This window comes from Pezoporus flaviventris, unplaced genomic scaffold (genome assembly GCF_033815535.1).
Source record: "Pezoporus flaviventris isolate CSIRO_AGI_PZ_B2104156 unplaced genomic scaffold, CSIRO_AGI_Pfla_v1 ptg000007l, whole genome shotgun sequence".
In the NCBI taxonomy this organism is placed as follows: Eukaryota; Metazoa; Chordata; class Aves; order Psittaciformes; family Psittacidae; genus Pezoporus; species Pezoporus flaviventris.
Window position 1 is genome coordinate 13,644,423 of NW_026892555.1, and position 25,568 is coordinate 13,669,990.

General features: G+C 41.2%; 1 protein-coding gene across 1 annotated transcript; it reads right to left on the reverse strand.

The window, feature by feature from the left end:
* Positions 1–776: 776 nt before the first annotated feature.
* On the reverse strand, positions 777–16,914 carry MED30 (mediator complex subunit 30). The gene is made up of 5 exons (XM_061447830.1): positions 16,824–16,914; positions 15,957–16,146; positions 14,873–15,031; positions 13,300–13,410; positions 777–1,024 (listed from the first exon to the last, which is right to left on the reverse strand). Exons 2-5 carry the CDS (start codon positions 16,128–16,130, stop codon positions 929–931), a joined length of 540 nt encoding a protein of 179 aa, XP_061303814.1. The 5' UTR covers positions 16,131–16,146; positions 16,824–16,914; the 3' UTR covers positions 777–928.
* Between the last annotated feature and the right edge of the window lie 8,654 nt (positions 16,915–25,568).

Consider the following 25,568-nt stretch of genomic DNA (forward strand, 5'->3'; position numbering starts at 1 on the left):
GGCTATATTTAAGGCTAACAAAATCTGTGAGGAATACCAGAGGCAGAACAAAGACAGATGAAGGTTGATGATTAACTCAAAATAATGTACTGCTCAGGTACTCAAAAGTTTTCTAGGACTCACAGTGACAGAGAAAAGATTAATGAGGCATTTATTCAGTACATTCTGGTAAACAAATCCGAAGTATTCCAACCATACATAATACTACAGGAATACTTCATCATACAATACCTGGAGCAGTACTCAAGAAATTATAACAGATAGTTACAGAAGAAGTTAACGTTGAGGCTACACATATGTAGCCTTAAAAGGACTTAATTATATCCATAATATAGGGGTCATTTTATGTAGGTTTTGATTTTTGCTCCAATTTATCTAATATATACCCACTGATAGGATATGGAATAAGACGTGCTTACGTGGCATAGTAGCCTGTAGTGTATGCTCGCACAATAGGAAAACATATTGAATTGTAATATCTGATTGCCTATTGTGGTCCTGTGGCTTACTAGAGCTTTTTTGTATTGTGATTTTTCCTCCCTGTAGAGGTGGTTTGCACTGCAGAAGGGCATGAAAACACATTTTTAAAGCAGTGTCAACTGTATTATAGAAAAAAAATAAATCCAGAAACAATTCATTTATAAAAACCCTCATTTGCATAGCAGTCCAAATTACTACAGCAATTTACTTAGGCTGTATTATATTCAGCCTCACTGAATTGCTCAGATTAACACCTGGAGGATGAATCTTTTATGAAAAACAAAACCAACACCATGTAAGTTATTACAAAACCCCAACATTTTAATCTTGAAGACTTTTCAAACATTACTGCAAAATGGTTGTGGAAAAAAACATGTTACTTCTTCAGAAGAAATTAAGTATATCCAAATTGGTATCTTTTCCAATCGCAAAGTTTGATTCTCCGTGTTCAGTTCCGCATTGCCAACATGGCATTTATGTCCCAAATAAGATTCCGTAACTGATCCATGATCTGTTTCAGCTGCTGATTCTTCTGTTTCAGTTTCTGTGGGAAGAGTTTATGGTTAGTTTTTTTGTGATCAGTTCAAACAGCACATTCAGAAATTCAACCAAAATTACAGTATTATTAAATGGTATATGGATCTTTTTCTCAGTTGTCAGCAAGCAGTGTTAATGGGATAGTACATCCTCTTTAAAGCACACTCTAAAAAATGCAAGAAAGCCTCGAAAGTTAAGGACCACTGTTAAGAGGGGAAATGCTGTTTCACTTCACAACACTTCTTTTAATCAAAACACTTGCCCCCTTCAAAAACTGGAGGCATGAGGGGATGGGTCCTTTCTTTCCAAAGTCCACAAACTAGTACTCCAAGTAGTAAGAAAAAAAATCAGGACACAGATACATTTATGTGAATATATTTTGTATAATTTAGGCGCACAGAAAAGTGAGGGACTAATGGCAGAAACTTCAACTAAGCACAAGGTACAGGTGAAGCCAAGCAAGCTTTTCCAGCCCTTCTGCCTATGTAGGTAAGGGGTCCTGTCTTGAAACAGATATTCCCAAGCAGTCTGAATTGTTCAGAATTATGTACTGGTTTTGCAAACTGCAGAAGCATTTGAAGGAACAGAATACCAGCAAACTCACTTTTATTTGGGTGCATAACCAGAACTTGAAAATTATGTCTTTACAGAAGAAAGATCAGTGCATTAAGACATCACACAATCTCCCTAACCTTTCATGTTTCACAATAATACACATATTGTCTGATTTATTCATTTTCCTGCTCAAATCAAAGCTGTCAAGAACTAAGTTACTGTGTATTGTTCAACAAAAACCTGTTTCCTTCATTTCATTCCAGTTTGATAAGATGTCAGATTTCTCACATTAGAGATCAAACTACTTATTCATTAGGGAAGTCCACAGTTCGAAGGAAAGTGAAAGCACAGGAAAGATTTGTTACCATCAAAAGAGGACAAATTATTTCAAATGTTTCAGGTTTGTCATAACTTTGTTATTTGTACTACACAAATGGCAATACACTAGAAGGGTGACTTAGATCAGTAATACAACCAAAGTAACTGGAACAGTGATAAAGGAAGCAACAAAAGAAGCAATATCCTGAAAAATCAGTCTCCTGAATTTTGATGTGGACAACACACTGATATGTTTAAGCTGTCCATCTCGTCAGCTGGGAAAGAAGCCCAGAGACAAAAAGAGTCTGTTCACTTCAGACCTGTAAGAATGGCCTGAAGTAACACGTCATTAGACTTAGATTACACAGGGAACATAGGACTTTGAGTAAGGGAAACATTCCTGAACCCAGACTTTGGTGGATAAATTTTCTGGAAGCAGAGACAACACTCAATTCCAGACTCCTGAGAAGGATGTAAAAGCAGATGTAGGACAATTCATGTGCACTAACTTTGAATTTCTAAACAAGCATCTGACAGACTAAAAAAATATTTTAAAGATAACTATGTGCATTTATCATATACTTCTTTCTTTTCTGTTTGCTAGACTTCACAATCTACAGCAGAGATCCAGCTCCTAAAGACAGAAAACTGAGAAGCATGTAGTTACCACAGGATCCAAATGACAGAATTGCAAGTGTCTTCCTACAAAAGCTCATAATGTAAGATTCTGATGTCTGAGAAAGCACAAGAGGGATGAAATAAACAAGCATGTTCATACCTACGGCATTGAAAAACATATCTCTGTTTGCCATCCTCAACATTCATTCCTAGAGAAATCAATGAATGTTACACAAAAATACTAGTTTAACACAAAATGCCATTCGCTGATACTGAGGGCATGCAAGTCCAGTTTTTCAAAGCCTTCATTAATAGAAATGAAGGCTGATGGTCAGTGATAGTTACTCAGGTCACAGATAGAAAGAAGAACCATTAACCTCTGATATGCAAATTGTGTCCTCTCTCCATCCATGTCTAATTGTACTGTTAAATACTGTTATGTAGGTATGCTCACATGAACTTTATGTAAGCTACCCAAAAGACTCATTCTATTAGATTGTTTTCATTTCTTGGGCAAGTGCTATGAAACTGTAAATTGCCTGATCTTTACTTGATGCTAGACAAGGGAACCTTCAAACTGGCTTTCATTTGTTTTCAAAGCACCTGTAAAGACAAGACGTATATGACTGTTACTTCATCTGAAGATAATTTTAGATCCTTGTCTTCAGTGAAGAACTATTTTCTTAGCTCTTCTATAGAAAAAAAAACATCTAAGATGAAGCACCATTTCTGGATTGCTAGGCTGAAAAAAGAATAAAGAGAGGGGAAAAACCACCACTTCAGAGCACATGGTCTCCTGTTTGAAATGCATGTAGTGATCTTTTGTTACCAATCTTTGACAAGCAATGGTCCACACCACAAAGTACTACATGATTACTATGTTCTGCACCACTGGCAGTGCTGGCCTCTGCTTTTAAGACTTGGCTGGACCCCTTAAGAGCTTCTCAGCTCAGGTCTAACCTTGGAAAGACAGGTGAAATGGCCTTCTTGGAAAACAGGCAAGTTGTGTAAGCAGCTTCTGCAGTAATGACAAATTTCATGTGAACAGATTGCTTGCAAGTTGTCTCCCACTCTTTCCTCCTTCTACTGAAAAGACTTAGCTGAACTCTGGACTGCTTCTCAGGATTAACAGTTGTATCAAACAAGAAAAGGTACTTCATCCTACATACATGCTACAGCTTCTGACTCTATCTCTTTTAAGATAGTGTCGTGGTTTAGACCCAGCTGGTAACTCAGCACCACGCAGCCGTTTGCTCTCCCACCACCTTTTCCCCCTTCCCAGGCAGGATGGGGAGGAGAACTGAAAGAATGTAAACCCCACAGGTTGAGGTAAGAACAGTTTAATAACTGAAGTAAAATATAGTTATTTTGTGATGATACAGAGAATACCAACAATAACAATAATGGTAATAATAGGAAACAACAAAAGAAGAGAAATGAGGATTCAGAAAGCACAAGTGATGCACAATACAATTGCTCACTACCCACTGACCAATACCCAACCCAAACCAAGCAGCAACAGATCCCCTCTGGGCAACTCCCCCCAGTTTATATACTGGGCATGATGTACTGTGGTATAGAATACCCCTTTGGCTAGTTTGGGTCAGGTGTCCTGTCTCTGCTCCCTCCTGGCTCCTCATGCCCCTCCTCACTGGCAAAGCATGAGAGACTGAAAAGTCCTTGATCAGGGTAAGTGCTATCTAGCAACAATTAAAAACATCAGTGTGTTATAAGCACTGTTCTCAGACTGAAGCCAAAACACAGCACCTTACCAGCTACTAGGAAGAAAAAAAACTCTTACAGCTGAAACCAGAACAGATAGCACAGGAAAATTATCCTATATGAGACAGTTTATAGTGAATTTAGGAGATCTAATTCACCTCACCAGGCATGTTTCTGCTGGCTCCTCTCTGTCAGAAAAATGGTCTGACTGAAACCCAATCCTAGTGGGTCTTCTTTGGTGATATAATTTTCAACATGAGTAACTTCATTTTGACTGATGCTGCAAGTACTGTGGCCAGCATGATGGAGTTGGCAAGGACTGCACCTTCCAGTAACCTGTAGTAGGCTTAGGCAGGACATTTATGAAAACACATACAGAAACGCAAAAGCCACATAAATGAAACAAAGTGGGAGAACTATAACATACATCCAGTAAATAGCTGCAGCATGCCATAAAGAACTTGACATGTTTCATACAGAGTTGGGTTCAGTAGGACACAAGAATTTCAACATTGACTGAAATACTTTTTTTTAAACTTAAACTCATTGTTGGTTCACTTCCATGTCATTTGGAATGAAAACTGGTGTTGGGGCTGTTGGTTGATGAGAAACTTAACATGAGCCGGCAGTGCGTGCTCACAACCCAGAAAGCCAACCGTATCCTGAGCTGTATCAAGACGAGCATGACCAGTAGGTTGAAGGAGGCGATCCTGCCCCTGTACTCTGCTCTTGTGAGACCTCACCTGGAATATTGTGTGCAGTTCTGGTGTCCTCAACATAAAAAGGACATGGGACTGTTGGAACAAGTCCAGAGGAGGGCCACGAGGATGATCAGGGGACTGGAGCACCTCCCGTATGAAGACAGGCTGAGCAAGTTGGGGCTGTTCAGCCTGGAGAAGAGAAGGCTGCGTGGAGACCTCATGGCAGCCTTCCAGTATCTGAAGGGGGCCTATAAGGATGCTGGGGAGGGACTCTTCATTAGGGACTGTAGTGATAGGACAAGGGGTAACAGGTTAAAACTTAAACAGGGGAAGTTTAGACTGGATATAAGGAAGAAGTTCTTTATTGTTAGGGTGGTGAGGCACTGGAATGGGTTGCCCAGGGAAGCTGTGAATGCTCCACGCTAGTGGCATTCAAGGCCAGGTTGGACAGAGCCTTGAGTGACATGGTTTAGTGTGAGGTGTCCCTGCCCATGGCAGGGGGCTTGGAACTAGATGATCTTAAGGTCCTTTCCAACCCTAACTATTCTATGATTCTATTCATCAGGGCTGTCTAGACCAATCTACAACTTTCTATCAGGGATGTATAAGAACTTTCCTTTGCACACTATTGCCATCTCTCTTCTCATCTTAAGCTCATCCATCATTTTAAAACCTAAATATCACTATGAGTTACTATTCTGCACTCAATCCATTTGTTAAAAGTTTCTTGTTCAGGCAATGATAATAGCATAAACACTATGCTATATTCCAACTGATGCATGTAAAAACATCAGAAGTACTTGTCTATGTTGTACAGGCACTTCTGCTGCTTAAGAAAATGAAAAGTAAATAGTTTTTACCTGCTCTCTTCCAGACCTGCAACAGCACATGCCACAAGTATATCTATGCTTAGTAAAGCATTAAATATTAATAATAGTAGTGCTTTTACCTGCAGAATTAAACCAATTATGTTTATTTTGTTGATCCTGACTCTACTACAGAGAATTTGCATCATGTTCGTTTTCATAAGCATATTACTCCTTCTGACCGTTAAACTTCTGTAGGAAGTGATTGCTGAAAGCCTTACACAAACAGCGGCCTCTACTTTTCCATGTAAAAGTCAAACCCTCTACAGAAACACAATGTTTGTGATGAGCGAGAAAAATAAAGCTTGCCCTGGCAATTCACACTGTTGTTTTTTTTAAGTGAGTCCTTCATAATGAAATCTCTGAAGTAAGGAGGTGGATAAACCTCTTCCCCTCCAGCCTTCAGTCTGATAGTCAAAAGACTCGCAATGTTATACGCGCACAGCAGGAAAAAGAAGGACACTCAACACTTTGCAAAAACTCTTTTAAAGCTGACAGGTGATGCTTGAACTTATGGCTACTTAACTGATAGCAAGGCCCATTTGCCATCATAATAAATTTACATATTCATGTATTTATAATATTTTTAAAAATGGTTAAAAGCATTCATCACTAATACACTACCTACTGCGCCATGAAACATTAACTCACTCATTGTTCAATAACTACAGCTTTTCCTGATGTCACTCACGGGCATAACTATTCTAGCTGCTACCCTTACTGGAAATGAGAGACTGGGTTTTCTGCCTCCTGCTACATCTGATAGCTGCAAGGAAACTGTTCCTTCTGCACGCATCACTCTTCCTGAAATAAGCAGAGGCACCAGTGACAGCCTCTGCTCCACTGCATGCTCAATACTTTTCACATATTGAACCAAACAGCAATTGCATGTATACTCCGCTCTGTTGTTCCAAGAGGAGTGTGCTCATTAAAATGGATGGATGTTTGCTTCATACCAATTATTTATCATCCAACGATAATGTCTGAGGTGTTATTTACTGAGTAACCTCTAAGCTATGTAGCTTGTAATGGAATTATCCATTCCCCAAGGTGCTCCTCCACCACACTCCTTGGTGTTACATCCCCATTCTTAACATGAAATCACACAGTTGTAAGATTCTCAGTTACAGATGGCAAACTAAGTCACAGGAACACTATGGATAAAACTGGAGTGCCTATCAACTTTGTCCAGAGGCATCTAAGATCCAAGTGCATCACTAAACTTGGTATTTTATCAGCTTCCCACATATTCAAAGGACAGCTATCACTAACCATAAAGGGCAGAATGAACAACTACCACAGACATTTTGTGGCAGAGCTAAAGACAAAAATCCAGTTTTCAAGAGCAGCCTTCAATTACTTACTACTCACATTGAATCCTTCCTTTTCATTCCCAAATTCCCTGCTTATTTAATACACTCAAGCAAGTTAAATGACACATAAACCAGGACTCTTATAATCTTACTTATCACAATACTGATTCAATCTAAACAGTACTTAGTCTGCAACAAAAGCAGAATAACCTCAAGGACTCTTCCAGAAAAGAAGGGGGAGGAGGGGAAGAAGTGATAATGTAATAACAGTTGTACCATATGCATTTATATGAAGACAAAAAGGGACAATATGACAATTGGGATTGTAGGGACAGCTTTAAGTGTGGTGTTTCATAACTTTTCTCAGCTTCGTAAACATGATATTGTTTTGATATAGAAAGCTTCATGAAAAGCTTTGAATACAACATTTTATATGAAACAGAAAATGAAGTATTTCATTTTATGGAATAAAATGCATCTGAGTGCTGAGAGAGCTGTCTGATGACATTACAAGATCACTCTATATAATTTTCTATTGCAGATGGGGAGAGGCTCCTGATGAAAAAGGAAACATCTCAATTCATCTTCAAGAAAGGTGAGGAGGGGGATCCAGAAAACTATGGAAGCTACAGGCTAGTCAGCCTAACCCCTGAGCCCAAAAAGACTGCAGCAGACTTCCAGAAGCCATGTCCAGACACATGAATGGTAAATTGACCATGAACAGTCATCCTGGATTTACCAAATGGGTTGTGCCAGACCAACATAATTGCCTTCTACTTAGAAATGACTGGCTGTGGGGCCAAGGGGAGAGCAGAGGACTTTCGTATCAGTCAGGCTCAGACAGTCTCCCAGTATCCTTGTAGCCAAACTGGAGAGATGTGGTTTGGAAGGTGGATGACAGGGTTGATGGAAAACCGAGAGGCTACTGGATTCTAAATGCTGTGATTATCAGTATCAAGACCAATTAGCAGCTGGTCACTCTTGATGTTTCTCAGGATTGATACTAAAGTAAAAGACCTGAGGTCTTTTTTGAAACTTTCTGACAAGTGGAACATGAGTCAGCAACAGATCTTTTCTCAACAATGAAGATTAACTGCATGCTGTGCTGTATTAGGAAGAAAGCAGCAATCAGCTCAAGTGAAATTGTTATTTCCTCTATTTGGATCTGGAGAATGATTGTCCAATTTGGGGCTCAATACAAAACACTAACATACTGGAGATCATTTAGTGGAAGGCCACCAAGATGATTAAAGCTATATTTGTTCAGACTCAAGCAGAGAAGGCTAAGGCAGGATCACAATGCTGGCTTCAGCTACCTAACAAAGATCACAGAAGACAAAGCTAGACTCTTCTTGAATGTACACAGCACAGGGATGAGTGCAGTGGACATGAGTTACAACTAAGAAAATTCCAATGTAAGACTAGGAACACTTTTTCAGTGAAAAATCAATAATTAAGAAGGGCCTAGAAAGGGTAGAATGTCCATCCTCACAAAATATTCAAAATGCTACTGGATATGAACCTGAGCAATTGGATCTAACTTTGCTTGCTAGCCCTACTTTGAGGTAGGGGTTGAATCAGACCTCCCACTGAGCCTAAATTCCTCTACAATTCTGCTATTGCACAGACAGTTCAGGTATCCAAAACAGGATGGAAATGCCCGTAGGGCACATTAATCTGCTGAGAAGGTGTCCAAATAAGCAATTCTTCACCTCTTGTTACAGTGTTCCTTGTTGCACATTCATATTTTGGGTGTAAAAGGACTCTACAACTACAAAACAAATTAAAAATATGTGGAAATAGCGTGCAAGGTAGTTTAAAAAGAATGCAGGTTTTCAGCATGGCCAAAAGTAGTTTTCAGGTACGATTCTCCAAAGGGAAAAGCTAATTGCAAATTGCTGTCATTTTAAGGACTACTTCCCTAAACATCAGCTGCACAATGCTTGTTATCAAAAAAGCCCAGAGCTAAGCTTGTAACAGCTTAACTTAAATGCCTGTCATGTAGAACGTCTTTTCCTCTCTTAGCAAAATCACTATTAACCAGTTAGCAAAGATTAACTAAGAATCAAACATGACTTTTCTAAAGGGCCACCTGGAAAGTCCTAATGCTATTTCACATAGTTTCATTTTCACCCAAATGTATCAAGACTACGAATTATGGGAGGGCTTTCCCAAGTGTTTCATTTGAAAGCAGACCTACAACACTTAAAAAAAACAATGCTGTTCTTGCTCAATTTCTTTTTTAAAAAAAGGGGTAAACTGTTGATAAGGTAGCAACACAAATTAAAGTGCTCTTAGTTGTGATTTGCTATTTTGTAAGTCCTGTCAAATGTACTACAAAACCACAGACTCAAGGTGAGCCTGACATCTTAAAAATATTACAGGTGATGCAATACTTGGAATGTAAAAAACATGTAGAGAGAACATCTCAAAAAAATATGCAAACAAGTGAGGAAATTTTGGTAATAGCTTCCAACTGTTGCAAATAGTAATTATGTTCAGTGAAAACTGGATCAGGACTTGTACTAGTAGACGAATGCAAATGCTAAACTGATTCTGGAGGACTAAATTCTTCACTCCAGAAAAGAGTCAATCACCTCAACAATTTACAGTCCCAGAAAGCAAATACAGATAACAAGGAATAAGCTACATTTTTGGTACAAAAATGTTTTGTACAAAAGTAGAGCTACTTGGTGTTCCACAAATGGTTTGTTTGGTTGTTTTATAATAATAGTGGCATTCCTAGTGCAGGCAAAAAATTCCATTTCTTTTTAAGCTTAATAGTTTGAATTTAAACCTACAATTGCTAATTATAACTGAATTGCTAGGACAGAAATTCATTACCTTGTAAGCTAATCTATATTTTAAATTAATGAACAAGTACTACTTAGCCAAGGTGAGCACATTAAACTTTCCGACCTAAAAAGACAAGTCTAATATATCAGAAGAAATAAATAAATAAGACCAAAAAATGCCACTATTATTCAGTAAACTGACATCAAAAGGTACTGCAGTATTTAGGAATTGTGCTACATCAACAGGGTCTTCTACTTCATGAATGAGATGGTGAATAAAGGAACTACAGGGTGTTCCTTGACCCCTCCACTGGGGATGCTCCCTTCCAGACAACTGTAGTAGCAAAGCAGAACTGCTATGTATGGTGACTCCTGGAAGGAGGGATGTTTTTGTCTGAGAACACATGATCCATAAGGTTTATAGGGTCTACTAGTTTTGGCTGAGCTCCGCACTGCAGGGCAGTTCGTGTCCCTCACATACATGCAGAACCACTAAAGAGATAAGACTGGCTGTGATATCACATCAAGAAGGGCAAAATTAAGAGACACACGAAAGGTCTAAGAATTCAAATGTGTCAATAGCATCAAAGTATTGGGTTATTGCAATAAGGCCTTTTTTGGTACTGCATATCACATCAAAAAGCACTAGGTGAGAGCAGGATGACCAGCTGATGGAAGTAAAGACAGTGGGTCAAGAATGTAAAAAGCTTCACCATCTATCACATTGGTTTCCCTGTCACAGCATTTTCATCAACATTTTGTATTACTGGGATTTTGCTAAAATAGATTAAGCAAAACTGAGTCAGAGGTGGACATTCCATACTACAGAGGACTGAAAAGCTGTCAGGAGTGCCAGCTGAGAACCAGAATGCTATTTGAGCCCAGCAGCCACGGTCAGAAATTAGGCCAATTAACCCGATACTAGTGATTTTTTTTTTTTGTAAAAATAGGAATTTCTTTATTTCTACCAATTTCTTATTCTGTCTGTATTGCAATTGGAACTTGGAAAGTGGTGGTGGATGTGCTCAGACAGTTGGAGGGAGGCAAAAAAAACCAACCCAATGCACTCAAGAAAATCTGGAAATTGGGTCAAGGAATTTAAGTGTAAATACAGGATTTGAGACCAGATTTAAGTGAAGGCTTTAACACATTCTTATTGCAAATTTGCTACCAATGGTCCAGTAACACCATCAACCTTTTAAGATTCAAAACTCATCATTAACATTTATGAAATTCTTTTCACAAGATCACACCAAAGAGGTTTAAAAACATAGTAGCATGCAAATACAACAACAAGGGCAAAACCATGTCAGAGAACTATTAAAAACACAGCAAATATGGACAGTTAAACTTATTAACACTTAAAGATTGCAAATAAATGTGCATAAATTCACAGTACATTACATATACAATATATACAAACCTGCTACATCAGCACTGAACAGAAAGAATACAACAAGAAAGCTGACAATTGCTTTTCTCTAACTTCTGGTAGTCCTCATTTTGTCCTACACAATATGCATACATTTTCTAAATAAATTGGTTATGAAAAACTCAATACATCTCTTACTGCTGAAGACAAATTAAAGTAGCAGAAATAGTTTAAAAGCTGAAAATCCAACAATTATTCTCTCCATAAAGAAGTAGTTTACTCATTTATTTCCTTTGTTCATTTATTTTTGTAGGTTATGCATTTTACTGAGCATTTACTGATTTACAACAACAGAAACATTTATTTAAACCTATCTTGGTACTTTACAGACTGAAGAAACATGTTAGAAATTGTGGTCTGCTAAAACTACGTATTTTTAATCTCAATATTATATTAGCATTTCCTACGGCATATTTATTTTTAGAGTCCATCTTTGCACTCGATTGCATACTGCCACTCACACTGAAAATTTAGCAGCATCTTTGTCATACATAGTACATTTTTTCTCTGAATGTGCCAACACTCAATAAATTCAGCACTTAACAAAAGCAATGGTCTTCTTCAAACTGTCAAAATACAGAAGGTTGCCCTGAAACTTCTTTAACAACTCGCATCATTGAAATAATATTTACACATCTGATGCTCAATACCTGTTTTTTTAACACCTAAAATAAGTTTTAAAAAGAAGTAAGTACAACAGGCACCTTACTTCAATCTGAAGTGCTAATATCTAGTGGGTTAAGCATATACATAATACACTGTATTCCAAAGAATAAATGTCAACATCCTTGCTGGCGACATGGACAGTGGGACTGAGTCACCCTCAGCGAGTTTGCTGATGACACTGAGCTGTGTGGTACAATCAGTGTACTGGAGGGAAGGGATGCCATCTAGAGGGCCTCTGAAACGCTTGAGAGGTGGGCCAGTGCCAACCTCATTAAGTTCAACAAGGCCAAGTCCTTCCCCTGGCTCAGGGCAATCCCAAGCACAAATACAGGCTGGACAGAGAACGGGTTGAGAGCAGCCCTGAGGAGAAGGACTTGGGGATGTTGCATTGTTTGATGAGAAAATGGACATGAGCCAGCAGTGTGTGCTCACAGCCCAGAAAGCCAACAGTACGCTGGGCCGCATCAAAAGGAGAGTGGACAGCAGCCGGAGGGAAGTGATCCCTCCCCTCTACTCAGCTCTGGCGAGATCCCAGCTCTGGGGCCCAAACATAAGAAGGATGTGGACCTATTGGAGCAAATCCAGAGGAGGCCACAAAGATGATCAGGGGCCTGGTGCACCTGTCCTGTGAAGACAGGCTGAGAGAGTTGGGGTTGCTCAGACTGGAGAAGGGAAGGCTCTCAGGAGATTGTATAGCAGCCTCCAGTGCCTAAAGGGGGCTGACAAGAAATCTGGAGAGGGGCTTTCTACAAGAGCAAGTAGTGACAGGACAAGGGGGAATGGCTTTAAGATGAAAAATGGAAGATTTAGATTAGATTAGATGATTAGATTAGATTAGGAAGAACTTCTTTACTATGAGGGTGGTGAGACACTGGCACAGGCTGCCCAGAGAAGCTGTGGCTGCAACATCTCTGGCAGCGCACAAGGCCAGGCTGGATGGGGCTTTGAGCAACATGATCTAGTGGAACGTGTCCCTGCCTATGGTGGGGGGCTGGAACTGGATGCTCTTGAAGGTCCCTTCCAACCCAAACCATTCTGTGATCCCATGAAAAAGAGACACAAGTTAAAACTGTCAGGAATCCTAAACTTTACATCCAGAGGCACAGGTAAAAAAAAACAACCCCAAAATTGCTCACTAAAACATAATTCTGAATTAGTTCCGCAAGAAGTATTTAATAGCAAGTTTGACAGTAGTTATCACACATGCTGCATTTAGTACAGCAATCAAGAAATTTAAGCTTTGCAATGACAAACTGACATTTTTAGTTTTATGCAAATTAATTTCAACTTTCTTACCTTATTTACTTCCATGATTTCCCTTCTCTCTTCACTAGCAAAACGAAGCTGACTTGCAGCACCACGATCATCATGCTTGGAGCCATCTTCTTCAACATATGGAATAAGTTGCTGTGAAGACAAGAAACATCAGCTTTAGGAAAAAAAAGCAAATAAGGAAGAAAAAGGAAAAAAAGAAAAAAGAAAAACAAAAAACCCACCACAAACAAACAAACAAACAAAAAAAGCCATATGACACAGAAAGTAATACTATTTTCTCCAAAGGTTCAAACTTCCCAAGAGGAAGCGGAGACAAGCTTACTTCATCACCTCAAACCCAAAGGCCTTGCAGTAAACTCAGTTTGCTGCCCAGGAAAACTCATGTGCTTCAAGAAGATACAATCCCACATATCACAATGCCTAGACCTAAGAAATTTCATAACTGCAGGTGGAACTCAGTCTTTAAGATGTTTATCACTGATAATCCCTGTATTTTCAAACTCTGCAGATTGTGATTTTAAAATTTACTATACCACAAACATGAACTTGTCATTACTGTAAAGTATTTCAGCGATACACTGAACATAATTATGACTGGCTTTACATAGCTACTTGGCTAATACCCTAATTATGACTTGCTATTTTAGTGGGCCTCTGTTTGGCTAGTCTTAGGACCAGGCCCACAGGACCACCTAATAGGAGTTTTTCCATAAAGCAATAAGTAGTCTAGAATGGACTGTACAGAATGGACTCCTTCATTTCTTTATTCCTATTCAGTGAAGAGACTCATACATAAAAAATTATATCTAAATGATTAAAACCCTATGGACAATCAGAAGTCTGCTAATAGAGTTGCTTCAGAATTCAGAGCTCATTAATTAAAAAACTTCGCAGTTCTGGTTAATATAGAGCAGTAGTTCCTCAAATCAAAATAGGTTTTAAGGGTATTACTAGGAATTAGAAGCAACTTAACATATGAGGAGGAAAAATGAAGTTGTGATTTTAATAGGAACAGCATTTGTATTAGGAAAAACTTTGGCCAATCCTGCTTCCTGGAAGTCTTACGCTGTTAACTTTCTCATCATCACTGCACACTTAGATTTGGTTGATAGTGGCACAACAGGTTAAGAGTTGCAGGTACAGACTGATGGCCAAAACAAGGAGAAAAGTGGTTATTACTCAGAGAGCTAGGCTGGCAGGTGAGAGCTTAAAGCAGACATTTTCCTGCTACAACAACTTACTTAAAAAAAGATAAAATAAAACCCCACAAACTTGCCCTGACCATTTTTTTTTTTTCCTAGGAGAAATGAACTGGTGAATGCAGTAAAAAGCCTGAGGAAAAAGACTAAAATTTTAAATTAACGTTGATTTCAGAATTGGATCCCTTCCAACTGGTAAGAATCGTTAATGTTAATGGTAAAGTTTCACAATGTTCCAACCAACTCCAAATAATAAACAGAATTCAGTCCACAGAATAATTCCAGTGTCATTTAAAACTTGTTATAAGTCTCCTGCAACTCAAGAGAATCGGTGATACACTAAGCAGAGAGTGGTTATTCTGATCTCTAATTTAGATACAAATAAAGATACTTACTTCTACGGGAACAGGATCAAGCCCAGCACAGTTTTCATTGCATTTGTCATAGACTAATCTCAGTTTTCTGAAGAGTATCGACAGCTGACGGAGATGTTCCTGCAGCTTTCCCAGTCTGTCTTGATATGTTCCAGTATGATATGTAACACCATTCGGTAACTTTGAGAACCAAACCCCCAAAATGTTAAAAACAGTAAAGTTTCTGTCACATGACATATATCAGCTAAAATAATTCAGAGGGGGTTTGTACGTTTTAAAGTAAGACAATCACAGCATCCGCACAGAAATCACTGAAATGTCTATTTTCTTTATCTGCAAAATTCTGTATTTTATCTGCTCATCTACTGTGCAAATCACTGCTGTCAAAAGGCTTCATGGATTCTACACTTTGGTCATTGTCACCTCTAACTCTTTTCAGCAAACGTCTTCAAAAAGCTTAAGCATGACACTGTTGTTATTACACTTTGAGACTTCGCGTCTCAACCCCAGGTCACAATTCAGAGACACAAAATGAATTCATAGTTAGCAAACTCTAAGTATATATACCCGTACCTAAGACAACTACAGGAGAAAACTGTCAGTTGTGAAAATAGAGAGAGAATAGGAACGATTATTTCTCTTCTGCTCTCAACAAAGAACAACAGAAGTTTGTATGTTTTCTCAGTAAGTAGCCACAAGTAAGCACTATGTCCACTTTAGTAACAACAAATTATCCAAAAGTTCTAGGTGAAAAATATTACAAAAATCAAAGAGAAATCCTCAAAAAATAATCCCCAGATTTTCACAGAACCAGAGAAACATAACTAGCATATAAACAGACAACTATTCATAAAGGAAAACCCAAATACTCAGCGTGTTTAAAGTATATTTATTGTGGGGACAATAACAAGTCAGCATTTCTGAACTTTCTCCATCCTTACTTAATGTACAGAAGTATGAAAATATACTAAGACTAGCATTCACTTTTTCAATCAACTTTTCAAAGCAGTTTGACTGAGTCATGCATTTAAATGTCCTAAGCTATCTCCTGTGCCTGGTAAACACATGGGGAGTTGAGGCACACAAAAAGAAAGTTATTTCTCACCTGCATGTTCCTCAGTAACTGAAAGATTTCCATGGTCCGGAATACAATGTCCTGCACAGTCTCTTGGCCAATTCGACAGAGGGAAGCTGTATTTACCTCCCGAGCTGCCTGAGCCTGTGTCCCTGAGAAGGCACCTGGCGGTATGCCGGCCCCGGCGAGGGGAGGGGTTGACATCTCCCACGGAGCCAAGCTGTGCCAAAAAGGTAAGACGCTGTGATTAAGTACTTGAGTCTATCATAATAAACTGCTGTATGGCGGCCATGCCATTCCTTCTCCAGATGCATGATCCTATCCAAGATTAAACTGTTCAACTGGTAAAAGCCGGCTCAGTGCAGCGCCCTTTGGCTGGGACACCGCTCCCTTAACCAGTGCCGCTCTGCGGGGCAGTGGGGCTGGGGCTGCTCCTGACATCTCTCCTATCCTCCCCCCCCGGGAGCTGTCACCGTGAGGCCCCCGCCCGGACCTGTCGCAAGGGGACACCAAAGGGTCTTCTGCCCGGCTCCGGGACTCTGGAACCGGCACCTGCCCAACCGCTCCTCCCACCCCTCACCCGTACCGCAGGCCGAGACCCTTCCCTCTCGCCTGGGTCCCGGGCTGCAGGCTCCTCCCGGGCAACCAGGCCCGCTGATACCGGCCCAAGGACCCGCGCGGAGTTACCGAGACGGGCCGCGACATCTGCTCCGCTCCTCCAGCCCCCGGAGCGCTGCGGGACAGCCCCTGGCAGGCGGGGAGCGAGAAAGGGCCTCCCCGGGCCCCGCAGCCCTCCCCGCGGAAGCCCGGTTGGTAGCGGGAGCGCCCGACCCGGCCGTCCCGGCTCCACTGAACCCCGCTCGAACCTTCCCCCCGGCCCCAGGCACCCCTACTCACAGAGCCGGGCGCCGCGTTGCCCTGGAAACGCGCAGGCGGAAGCACTCGGCGGCGCGGGCGAACCGGAGAGGAAGTGACGTAGCGGCAGGCGCCGCGGCTGAGGGGTGTTTGTCATGGTGGGTGCCGGGGGGGCGCTGTCAGCCGGGCACGGTCTTCCCGTTGAAGGCCTTATTCGAGAGCTCGGTCGTTGTTCTGGCTTCCTGAGTGAAGTGAACGTTTCTGGGCAGGCCAGCATGTAGAGGTGTCAGCCTGGAGTCCTGCAGGTGGTGGTTGAGGTTGAAAAGTTAGGTCAGAATCCTAGAAAGTTCACACAAGTCACACCCCGGCTGTAGCGAGGGTAGGGATTTGGACTTCTTGGTTTCGGCAGATGACGGAGATAAATTGCTGAATAGCAGTTTTTCGGGGGAGGTGTGTATATGTGGGTCTGCACATGCACACGTGACTGTTTAGAGCTTTATAGGTGTACTGGTACCTGTACATTTGTGTAGGGTCTGCAGAAGGCCACGAAGATGCGCCAAGGGCTGGAGCATCTCTGCTCTGAAGACAGGCTGAGAAAGCTGGGCTGGTTCAGCTAGAGGAGGTTCTGGGAAGACCTTAGAGCAGCTTCCAGTGCCTAAAGGGGCTACAAGAAATCTGGAGAGGCTCTTTTTAGAAGGGCCTGTAGTGATAGGGCAAGGGGGAATGGCTTTAAGCGGAAAGAGAGGAGGTTTAGATTAGAGATTAGAAAGAAGTTCTTTATTATGAGTGAGGTGAGGCAGTGGCACAGGTTGGCCAGAGCAGCTGTGGCTGCCCTGTCAGTGTTCAAAGCCAGGCTGGACAGGGCTTTGAGCAACCTGGTCTAATGAAAGGTATCCCTGCCCACGATAGGGGGTTGGAACTGGATGATCTTGAAAGTCTATTTCAACCCAAATGAGTCTAATTTTTGCTAGTATAGAAAAGATTTAAGCTTTGGCCTTCCCGTATCACTGTATTTGCATGGATATAAAATGATTCTATGTTGTCCACCCCGAGTGCTTGTACTACAGTAATACAGTTGTCCTGGTGCAGTTTTGAAGTACAGACAAGGCCCTCTGTGTTTGTGAAGAATAAACGTCTTCAAAAGGAACCAGGCAGAGTCTGTGGGGGCTGATAGATGAATTGTCTATACAGTAGTTAGTGGTTTCTGTCTGCATAATGAAAAAATGTCTCATATGCAAAAATACCAAAGTTTCTCTTTCCTGTTGATGTCATGCCTAGGATTCTGTATTTGTGTGATTTTGACAATAAGTACCTGAAAATGCAGAAGAGGCCATTTATACACCTGTGGCTTCTTACGAATTCTTAGAAAATACCATATTAAAGTAGCTGTGCTGTATTAAAACTGATGTTATGAAAGAGCTTTTGTATGAAATGCATTGCATTTGTAATGCTGTAAAAATAAATCAGATGTTTGACGCATGGTATAGAGCCATTGTTAAAGAAAGCAGAAAGCAGTCAAGGAACATTCAGGAACAGAACCATACAAACTTGCTGTGAGAGGCATTTTGCTGCAGAAAACATTTTGTACCGTAGAAACAGATTAATGAGGGGAAACATCACCACCCCCCTTAAATTGAAGTTTTTTGCTGCCTAGCTAAATTCTCTCTAGCACACTGCTTTAGCCAAGCCACAATGTAAGTAATTTCATTTTAACAAAGATCTTAGCAGAAAAGATACAAAAGTGGTTTCTTAAGCAGATAGAGAAAATAGTTCATAAAAATGGGGGGGGGGGTGGGGGGTGGTGGTTCACAAGCAAAAGAACCTCCCACAGTCTCTGGGGGAAGAGAAGAACACCTGGGAAGAGCAGCCCCTGGAGAATTTCTAGGGGCTTGTTTGAAGGCTTGCAGCTCAGTTCATTGTATATTAAGGAAATGATGCAAGAAACTGTTCAAGAGTCGAGCACAAAGGATGATGTTTTCTCCTGATTGTATGCCCAAGAGCTCTGTTCACGCTGCTTAACTTGCTGCCCCACATCCGATGGCATGAGAGTAATGAGTAATTCAGACCACCTACTGTTCATTACTGCCAGACACAGACTCCATATACAGTCATATTCTGAAGTATATGACTGCCACTTACAGCAAGCAGTAGAAATATAGAGCCAAGTCTGCATGCAAAGGGTGCTGAAGAATGTTGCTAGGAGGCCTAGTGTTCTTCATTGCCAGTCTGTGGAACCATCTAAATCTGATTTTTTGCTCCTAGACAAAGGAATCCCCTCCTTTTAGATAAAGAATGTTTTCTTGGTTGAAAGAGGAAAGATGAATATGTATTTTTCTTTTGAAAAGCAATCTGTTAAGCAGCCATTGTCTGACTTCAGTTTGGGCCAAGTACTTCATCTGGAAGGTGTCCAAGTCAGAGTTGATGTTTCACTTCTATGATGCCGGTTTCTGTGGCATCAGTTTAACCAGTGTCTTAGGATGCTGCAGGCTTTGTTGCTGGGTTGTACAGAAGCTACCAAAAGTCTAACAAAGAGCATATGTCTACACGTAATGCTCAGTAAACTTTAACCCAAAGACTCTTTAAAGAGTAACTGTGTCAGTGATTGACATTTTTACAATAATAATGGCTTGCAATTTTTTTTTATGTTGTAAGAGGTTGTCACTCATACCCTGAGAAACTCCAGGGACCATATGGCTGTACTGTATCAGGAAAGCAAACCTCAGAAGGGAGGCAAGAGGATAATTGTTTTTGTTTAAACAATTTGCTGTAAGTTGGTCGATATGCTCGCAAGGCAATATGAATCATTCTGCTTAAAAATAAACAGAACTGGTGAAACTCCTGAAGCGTCCTCTGTTTTCCTTGAATAAAGAAGAACATACTCCCTCCCAAGTCTCCTCACGCTGTTCTTTAGCAGCAGTGCTTTGATACTGCCTCGAGGGTGACAGATGGGCTTGGGGGAAATGTGCTGATCAGGAAGGGACTTTCATTCTCAGTCCTGTCCTATTCGGTGTTTATGTGTGGATTCAGGGAGAAATAATGGGACTCTGTGGAACCTTTGCCAACAATAAACAGACATTTTGCTGTTACCAAGCTGAGATGGATAACAGCACAGCACATGACTTTTTTAGTATGTGGCCAACACAGACAGTTAAACTGGGTGGAGTTTAATTAATTGGAGACTACATTTATTGGCCAGAGGAAACAGTTAATGGCTGTGATTAGGTGAGGCAGGTTGTAGGCTTGCTTTTTGTGTGTGGTGTGTTTTTTTTTTGTGACAGTATTTTCCCCATCCAGACAGGTATTTTCATGAACTATAAAGGCAGCCATTTAGAGGAAAATAGTGATAGTGCAAGATAAAAAGGGATAAATTAGATACGATTGGAGACCAAAGGTGAGTACTCCATGGATTTGCTCAGTAGAGGATGAATACAGCTGTTTTCTGGACCAAAGGGGAGCTGGGACTGAGCAATTATAATTTCTGTGCCATGACATGATTCTGTTGCACAGCCCTTCAGTGCTGCAGGTGGTAGAAGAGAGCAAGAGAGCAAGATGGAAGGAGTTCAGCCTCCCAGCTTACTGCTGCTTCTTCTGTATATCCATAAGCAAATTTGTCTATGACTGGTCTGTGCTTGCTATGTATTACTGGCACTTTCTGCTGGGGCTCAGAGAAGCGGGATAAGTGTCATACCTGCTGTGTTTTATACAGGTAGTAACCAGCTTCAGTGGTTTACCATAGCCCAGCCTCTGAATGTTCACAGAGCAGTCAGAAAAAAATGATCTCTCAACCTCTAATTTCACAATATCCTTTTGTAGTGGGGTGCCTGCCAGGTGCTCACCAAGCTGCTCCACCAAGCCCTCCCTCACTCCTCCTCAGCAGGACAGGGGGAAGAAAATAAGATGAAAAACTCATGGATTGAGGTAAAGGCAGTTTAATGAAAGCAAGCCAAGGTTGCTTGCGAAAGCACAGTCCTACCATAAACTGATCCAGATGGCAATGGAACAGGTGTTCTGCTTCAGTATAGGTACTGCCAGGACCTGGATTGGCTCCTTAACTTAGAATCACATCTCCATAATATAAAACCAAGCATTAACAGATGATAGGCAAGTCAGGCAAAGTGTGGTAGTTCAGTGTACATTTGGAGGACTTAAAGCATGATGTACCATTCTCATTTTGAGTGGGTCCTACACGCCCATTTCTTGATCTCTGACAGGTATATTGTATCATCAATTCTTTATTTTTTTCGAGTTTGCTCCTTGACCTTCAGCTCAAAAATGTTGCCCTTTGCCCATTTCACATTCCCTTAAACACTAAAGCACTGGTTTTATGTTTGCTGCTTTCTGGCATGAAGATCGTTAAAACATCCTTCCCCACATTTTACATGATGGGCTTTTATGCCCAGCAGTTGATACTGTCACTGTAACTGGGACAGAAGAAAAAAGAAGAAAAAAGAAGTCCTCAGAGTTCAAGGTATCCTAATGCTGAAGTCTCATCCTTAGAATCTGCTTTTTGCAATCATTCAGCTGCTTGTCTCCAAAGACATGTCTCAGAGTCCCAACGTCATCTCAATATTTAGACATTAGATCCAAGCCCACAAGCAGACTTGTCATGTCTCCTTTTGGTCACTCACTACCCAGCATCTCTCCTGCAGTCTCCTGCTGAATAGGTGCTCCAAATGCTGATGCTGAAAATTATTCAAACACACCAGTACCAGGTTTTCCTTCTTGCCCCAAAATTGCTGTGGGTAGTCTGTGACTTCTTGAGCTGGACATTCAGATATTTCCCCCAGCCCTATTTTTTTCCAGAGAAAATGGTATCTTGTAGGACTAGCTGTTTGGAAAAGGACACATTCCAAATTGCAGCTTATATAAACTGTATGTCTTCATCAGCCAGATGTGCATTAATGATGCCTAGGGATAAATTTTCAGCATGTTTGTCTGATGGCTTCTCCTGGGGCTTGCACAAAAATGGCTTGGAAATGGAACATTTGCAAAGAAGCGGATGTTGGCAAAAGAAAGCATTACAATGAGATGTAAAATATGTGCACTGTAATTTGTACAGGCAACTAGCTTCTGGAAAACTTGACCTCTGGCCAGTAGAGGACAGAAACATATCCAAAGAGACCACTGAAGCAGCAACTGGTACCCAGTGGGACAGAGGTGTAGGGACTAATTATATTTTTGCAGCTGTTACACCAATGCTAGGACTATGTTGGTGACAAATGACATTGTGGTGAACAAAACAGTAGTTAATACTGGAGAAAAGCTAGTGTTTGACTGCTTATGTGCTATTAGCATTATAAGCAGGAGTGCAAGGATGAGTTTTCTCTTCAGGGGTCATTACTGCTATGCAGTTTCCCACTGTAACTCCAGTTGGAGGCACATTTCTCATTAAGGTGTTGACAGATAATATTCCTGTGACTCACTCCATAGTAGGGGAGAGATAGAGATCCTGTGCTCTTTTCTTTCCCAGAACATGTCCTAGTTGTGTGAGGGGATCCATGCTGTGCTCTGTAGTATGTGGCTTTTTGTCCTAGGCCCTGAAGGGCACAGCAGCCTGGGGTTTCTCTCTTCACCTGCCTCTATTAATGTTTTATTTCTGCCCATAAAACCCCTAGTAGCGGGTGAAAACTTCTTTTTTGACTTTACAGGAACAAGCCCACCCCACTGGCATCTGGGGGTACTTGCCACCCGTCAGCTGACGGCAGAGAATATCTGTATTCTCGAAGTGTTGTAAGCCTCTTCATTGTTTCTTGTGTCTCTGGCAGGAGATGTTTTCTTTCACCTTAACTTCATTCTTACTAGCAGAATTAATTGTGATTTATTCAGTGTCAACCAATTTAGATTCTCTAGTCTCCCTTCATATTTACAGGTTCCACAACTCTTCTTGCATGTGAATCTGATATTGCATGCAAATGTGGCATTTAAAACAGGTCTTAAGAGGATGGTAAGATCAGCCCTTCTGGTGCTACAGGTAGGTCCTGGGAGTTTTCTGCATTCTGGTCAGTAGCTTCCCTACGCATGTAACCATTCATTGACTCATTCTGTCTCCTTTACTCCCTTATTTGGACATTCATTCACCTATTCTATTCATCCTAAGGTGCATTTTGCTCATCTTGTTTTCTTGTTGGTAGTTTTAGAATGATTTATACAAAACCAGACATACATTATTTAGTAGTGTCAGATACATTGTAATAGCAGCACAAGACTCCAGGCAAGAGTAGAACCTCACTCTGCTGTTTGAATACAGAGAAAAACAGTCCTCGCCCTGGATAATTTACAATTCAGAGATTGTATATTTCACAGCAAAGAAGAAGATAGATTAGAAAGGGACTTAATAGTTTCTGGATAAGGAGATTGGAGTGTCCTAATTTGCCATGAAAGTCATCAGCAGTATAGATGTTGATGCAGGAAGAATTATAAGGGCATGAAAGAGATATAGTGTAGATCCTGTCCACAAAAGCCATCATCTCTTGACACAAGTCAAATGCCACTTGTGTCTTCCCAGTGATATAAGACTATGTGAACTAGGGAATGGAATGATAAGGGAAAAAGCATAGCTGAAGGCAGATATTTGAACACAAATCATCCCTCTAGGCTGATGCATGATTACGGGGTTCCTGGACTGAATCACTGACATTATTTAAGCAAAACTTCTGGCCACATTCCCTCTGTGCAATATTACAAGTAATACATTACAGAATGGAGGATGTCCTGTGTTTCCCCAGCATTTTCTATCCTGTTTCTATATAGCCTTGTAGATGTATATCACAATTACTAGAAGTGGTATATTTCTTGTAAGCTGGAATATACGTACATCTGGCTGTTTTTACTGACCGCATTCCCAGCTAGTGCAGACTTCAGTGATTGCAAAACTAATCATCTTGCCTGATCTTTACTAATTGCACATTACATTTTAGGTTAGTTTTTTTTTTTTCTTCTTAAACATTGTGTATCCTAATTTTGTTATGGAGTGTTGGAAAGTAGTTTGTAACTTGTAGGGTATGCTGCATGTGAAACATGTTCAGTAGGCTCTGGATGACTGCAGCTGTACTAATAATTTAAATGTTCATCAGGCAGTTCTCTGGGTGCCCATATGCATACTTTTGGACTCTAAAATTTTGAAAAAGGATCCCAACATGCATTCTACCTACTGGAAATAATTGCCGCCTCATGTTAACTCCCAGACTCTTGGTAGGGTGCTAGCTGACTAGGGTAGTCTACTCTCCTTTTTGCAGTGCAGTCCTACCAGTGAGTACATCCATAACCATATCATCATAGAATCATAAAATGGTTTGGGTTGGAAGGGACCTTCAAGGTCGTCTAGTTGCCAACCCGCCTGTCATGGGCAGGAACACTGTCCGCTAGATCAGGTTCTCAAAGCCCCATCCAACCTGGCCTTGATCACTGCCAGGGATGGGGGGCAGCTACAGCTTCTCTGGGCAACCTGTGCCAGTGCCTCACCACCCTCACAGTAAAGAACTTCTTTCTAATCTATAATCTAAATCTCCCCTCTTTCATCTTGAAGCCATTCCCCCGTGCCCTCATAAAATGCCCCTCTCCAGCTTCCTTGTAAGCCCCCTTTAGGCACTGGAAGCTGTTATAAGGTCTCCTCAGAGCCTTATCTTCTCCAGGCTGAACAACCTCATCTCTCTCAGCCTGTCTTCATAGGAGAGGCTCCAGGCCTCTGATCATCTTCGTGGCCTCCCTCTGGACTAGCTCCAAAAAGTTCCTGTCCTTCTTACACTGGGGACCTCAGAGCTGAATGCAGGACTGCAGGGGGAGTCTCACCAGAGCTGAGTAGAGGGGAAGCATCGTCTCTCTCCACCTGCTGGCCACGCTTCCTTTGATGTAGCCCAGCATACAGTTGGTTTATGGGCTGCAAGTGGCCACTGCCAGGTCATGTTTCTCATCAACCAACACAACACCCCCAAGTCTTTCTCCTCAGGGCTGCTGTCAATGCACCGTCTGTCCAACCTGTATTTGTGCTTGGGATTTCCTCAACCCACCTGTAGGACTCAGCCTTGTTGAGCTTCATGAGGTTTGTGCTGGACCATATCTCAAGCCTGTTGAGGTCCCTCTTGATGGCATCCCTTCTCTCCACACAACAAGTCGTTGGCAAACCTGCTGAGGGCACACTCAATCCCACTGTCTGTGTCACCAACAAGGATGTTAAACAGCTGTTAAATGGTCCCAGTACCGACCCCTGAGTAACACCACTTGTCACTGGTCTCCACTTGGACATTGACCCGTTGACCACAACTCTTCGAGTGCGAGCACCCAGCCAATATCCTATCCACCAAGTGGTCCATCTGTCAAATCCGTGCCTCTCCAGTTGAGGCATTGTCATGCTGGACAGTGTCAAATGTCTTCCCAAGTCCAGTAACTCAAATCCATAACTGCATTTTTTTTCTTTGGTCTTATGATTAGTATGTTTGAAATGCAAAATAGGATGAAAGAGAAGAGAGCTACTAAAGAAAAAACCCTCATAATGTTGTCATGTTTGTAATTTTCAAGAGGATAATGGAATTTGGTGGGGTTGTTTATTTTTTAATTGTTACATGGGCTTTTTTAATATGCAGTGTGTCATAAGCAAGTGCTGTGTCCGTGAGCTATGTGAAGTGAGTGAGAAGTCTGGTGTTATTTCAGTTTCACAAGTTTGTCAGTGTGTGGAACAAGGCTTTTCCTGGAATGAAGATGATAATTAGTGATCTGAGATGTAAGCGTGTTCTGAGGTTACAACTCAAAAAGCAGAGTGAGCATACTGTCAGATGCAGTGTGACAGCATGA

What these genes read in the sequence shown, in the direction of transcription:
- MED30 (XM_061447830.1), bottom strand. Translation starts at nt 16,130, where the DNA reads ATGTCAACCCCTCCCCTCGCCGGGGCCGGCATACCGCCAGGTGCCTTC. An exon ending in AGTTACTGAGGAACATGCAG is followed by an intron (nt 15,032 to 15,956) that starts GTGAGAAATAAC and finishes TGGTTCTCAAAG; the next exon opens with TTACCGAATGGTGTTACATA. An exon ending in TTGATCCTGTTCCCGTAGAA is followed by an intron (nt 13,411 to 14,872) that starts GTAAGTATCTTT and finishes TTGTCTTCACAG; the next exon opens with CAACTTATTCCATATGTTGA.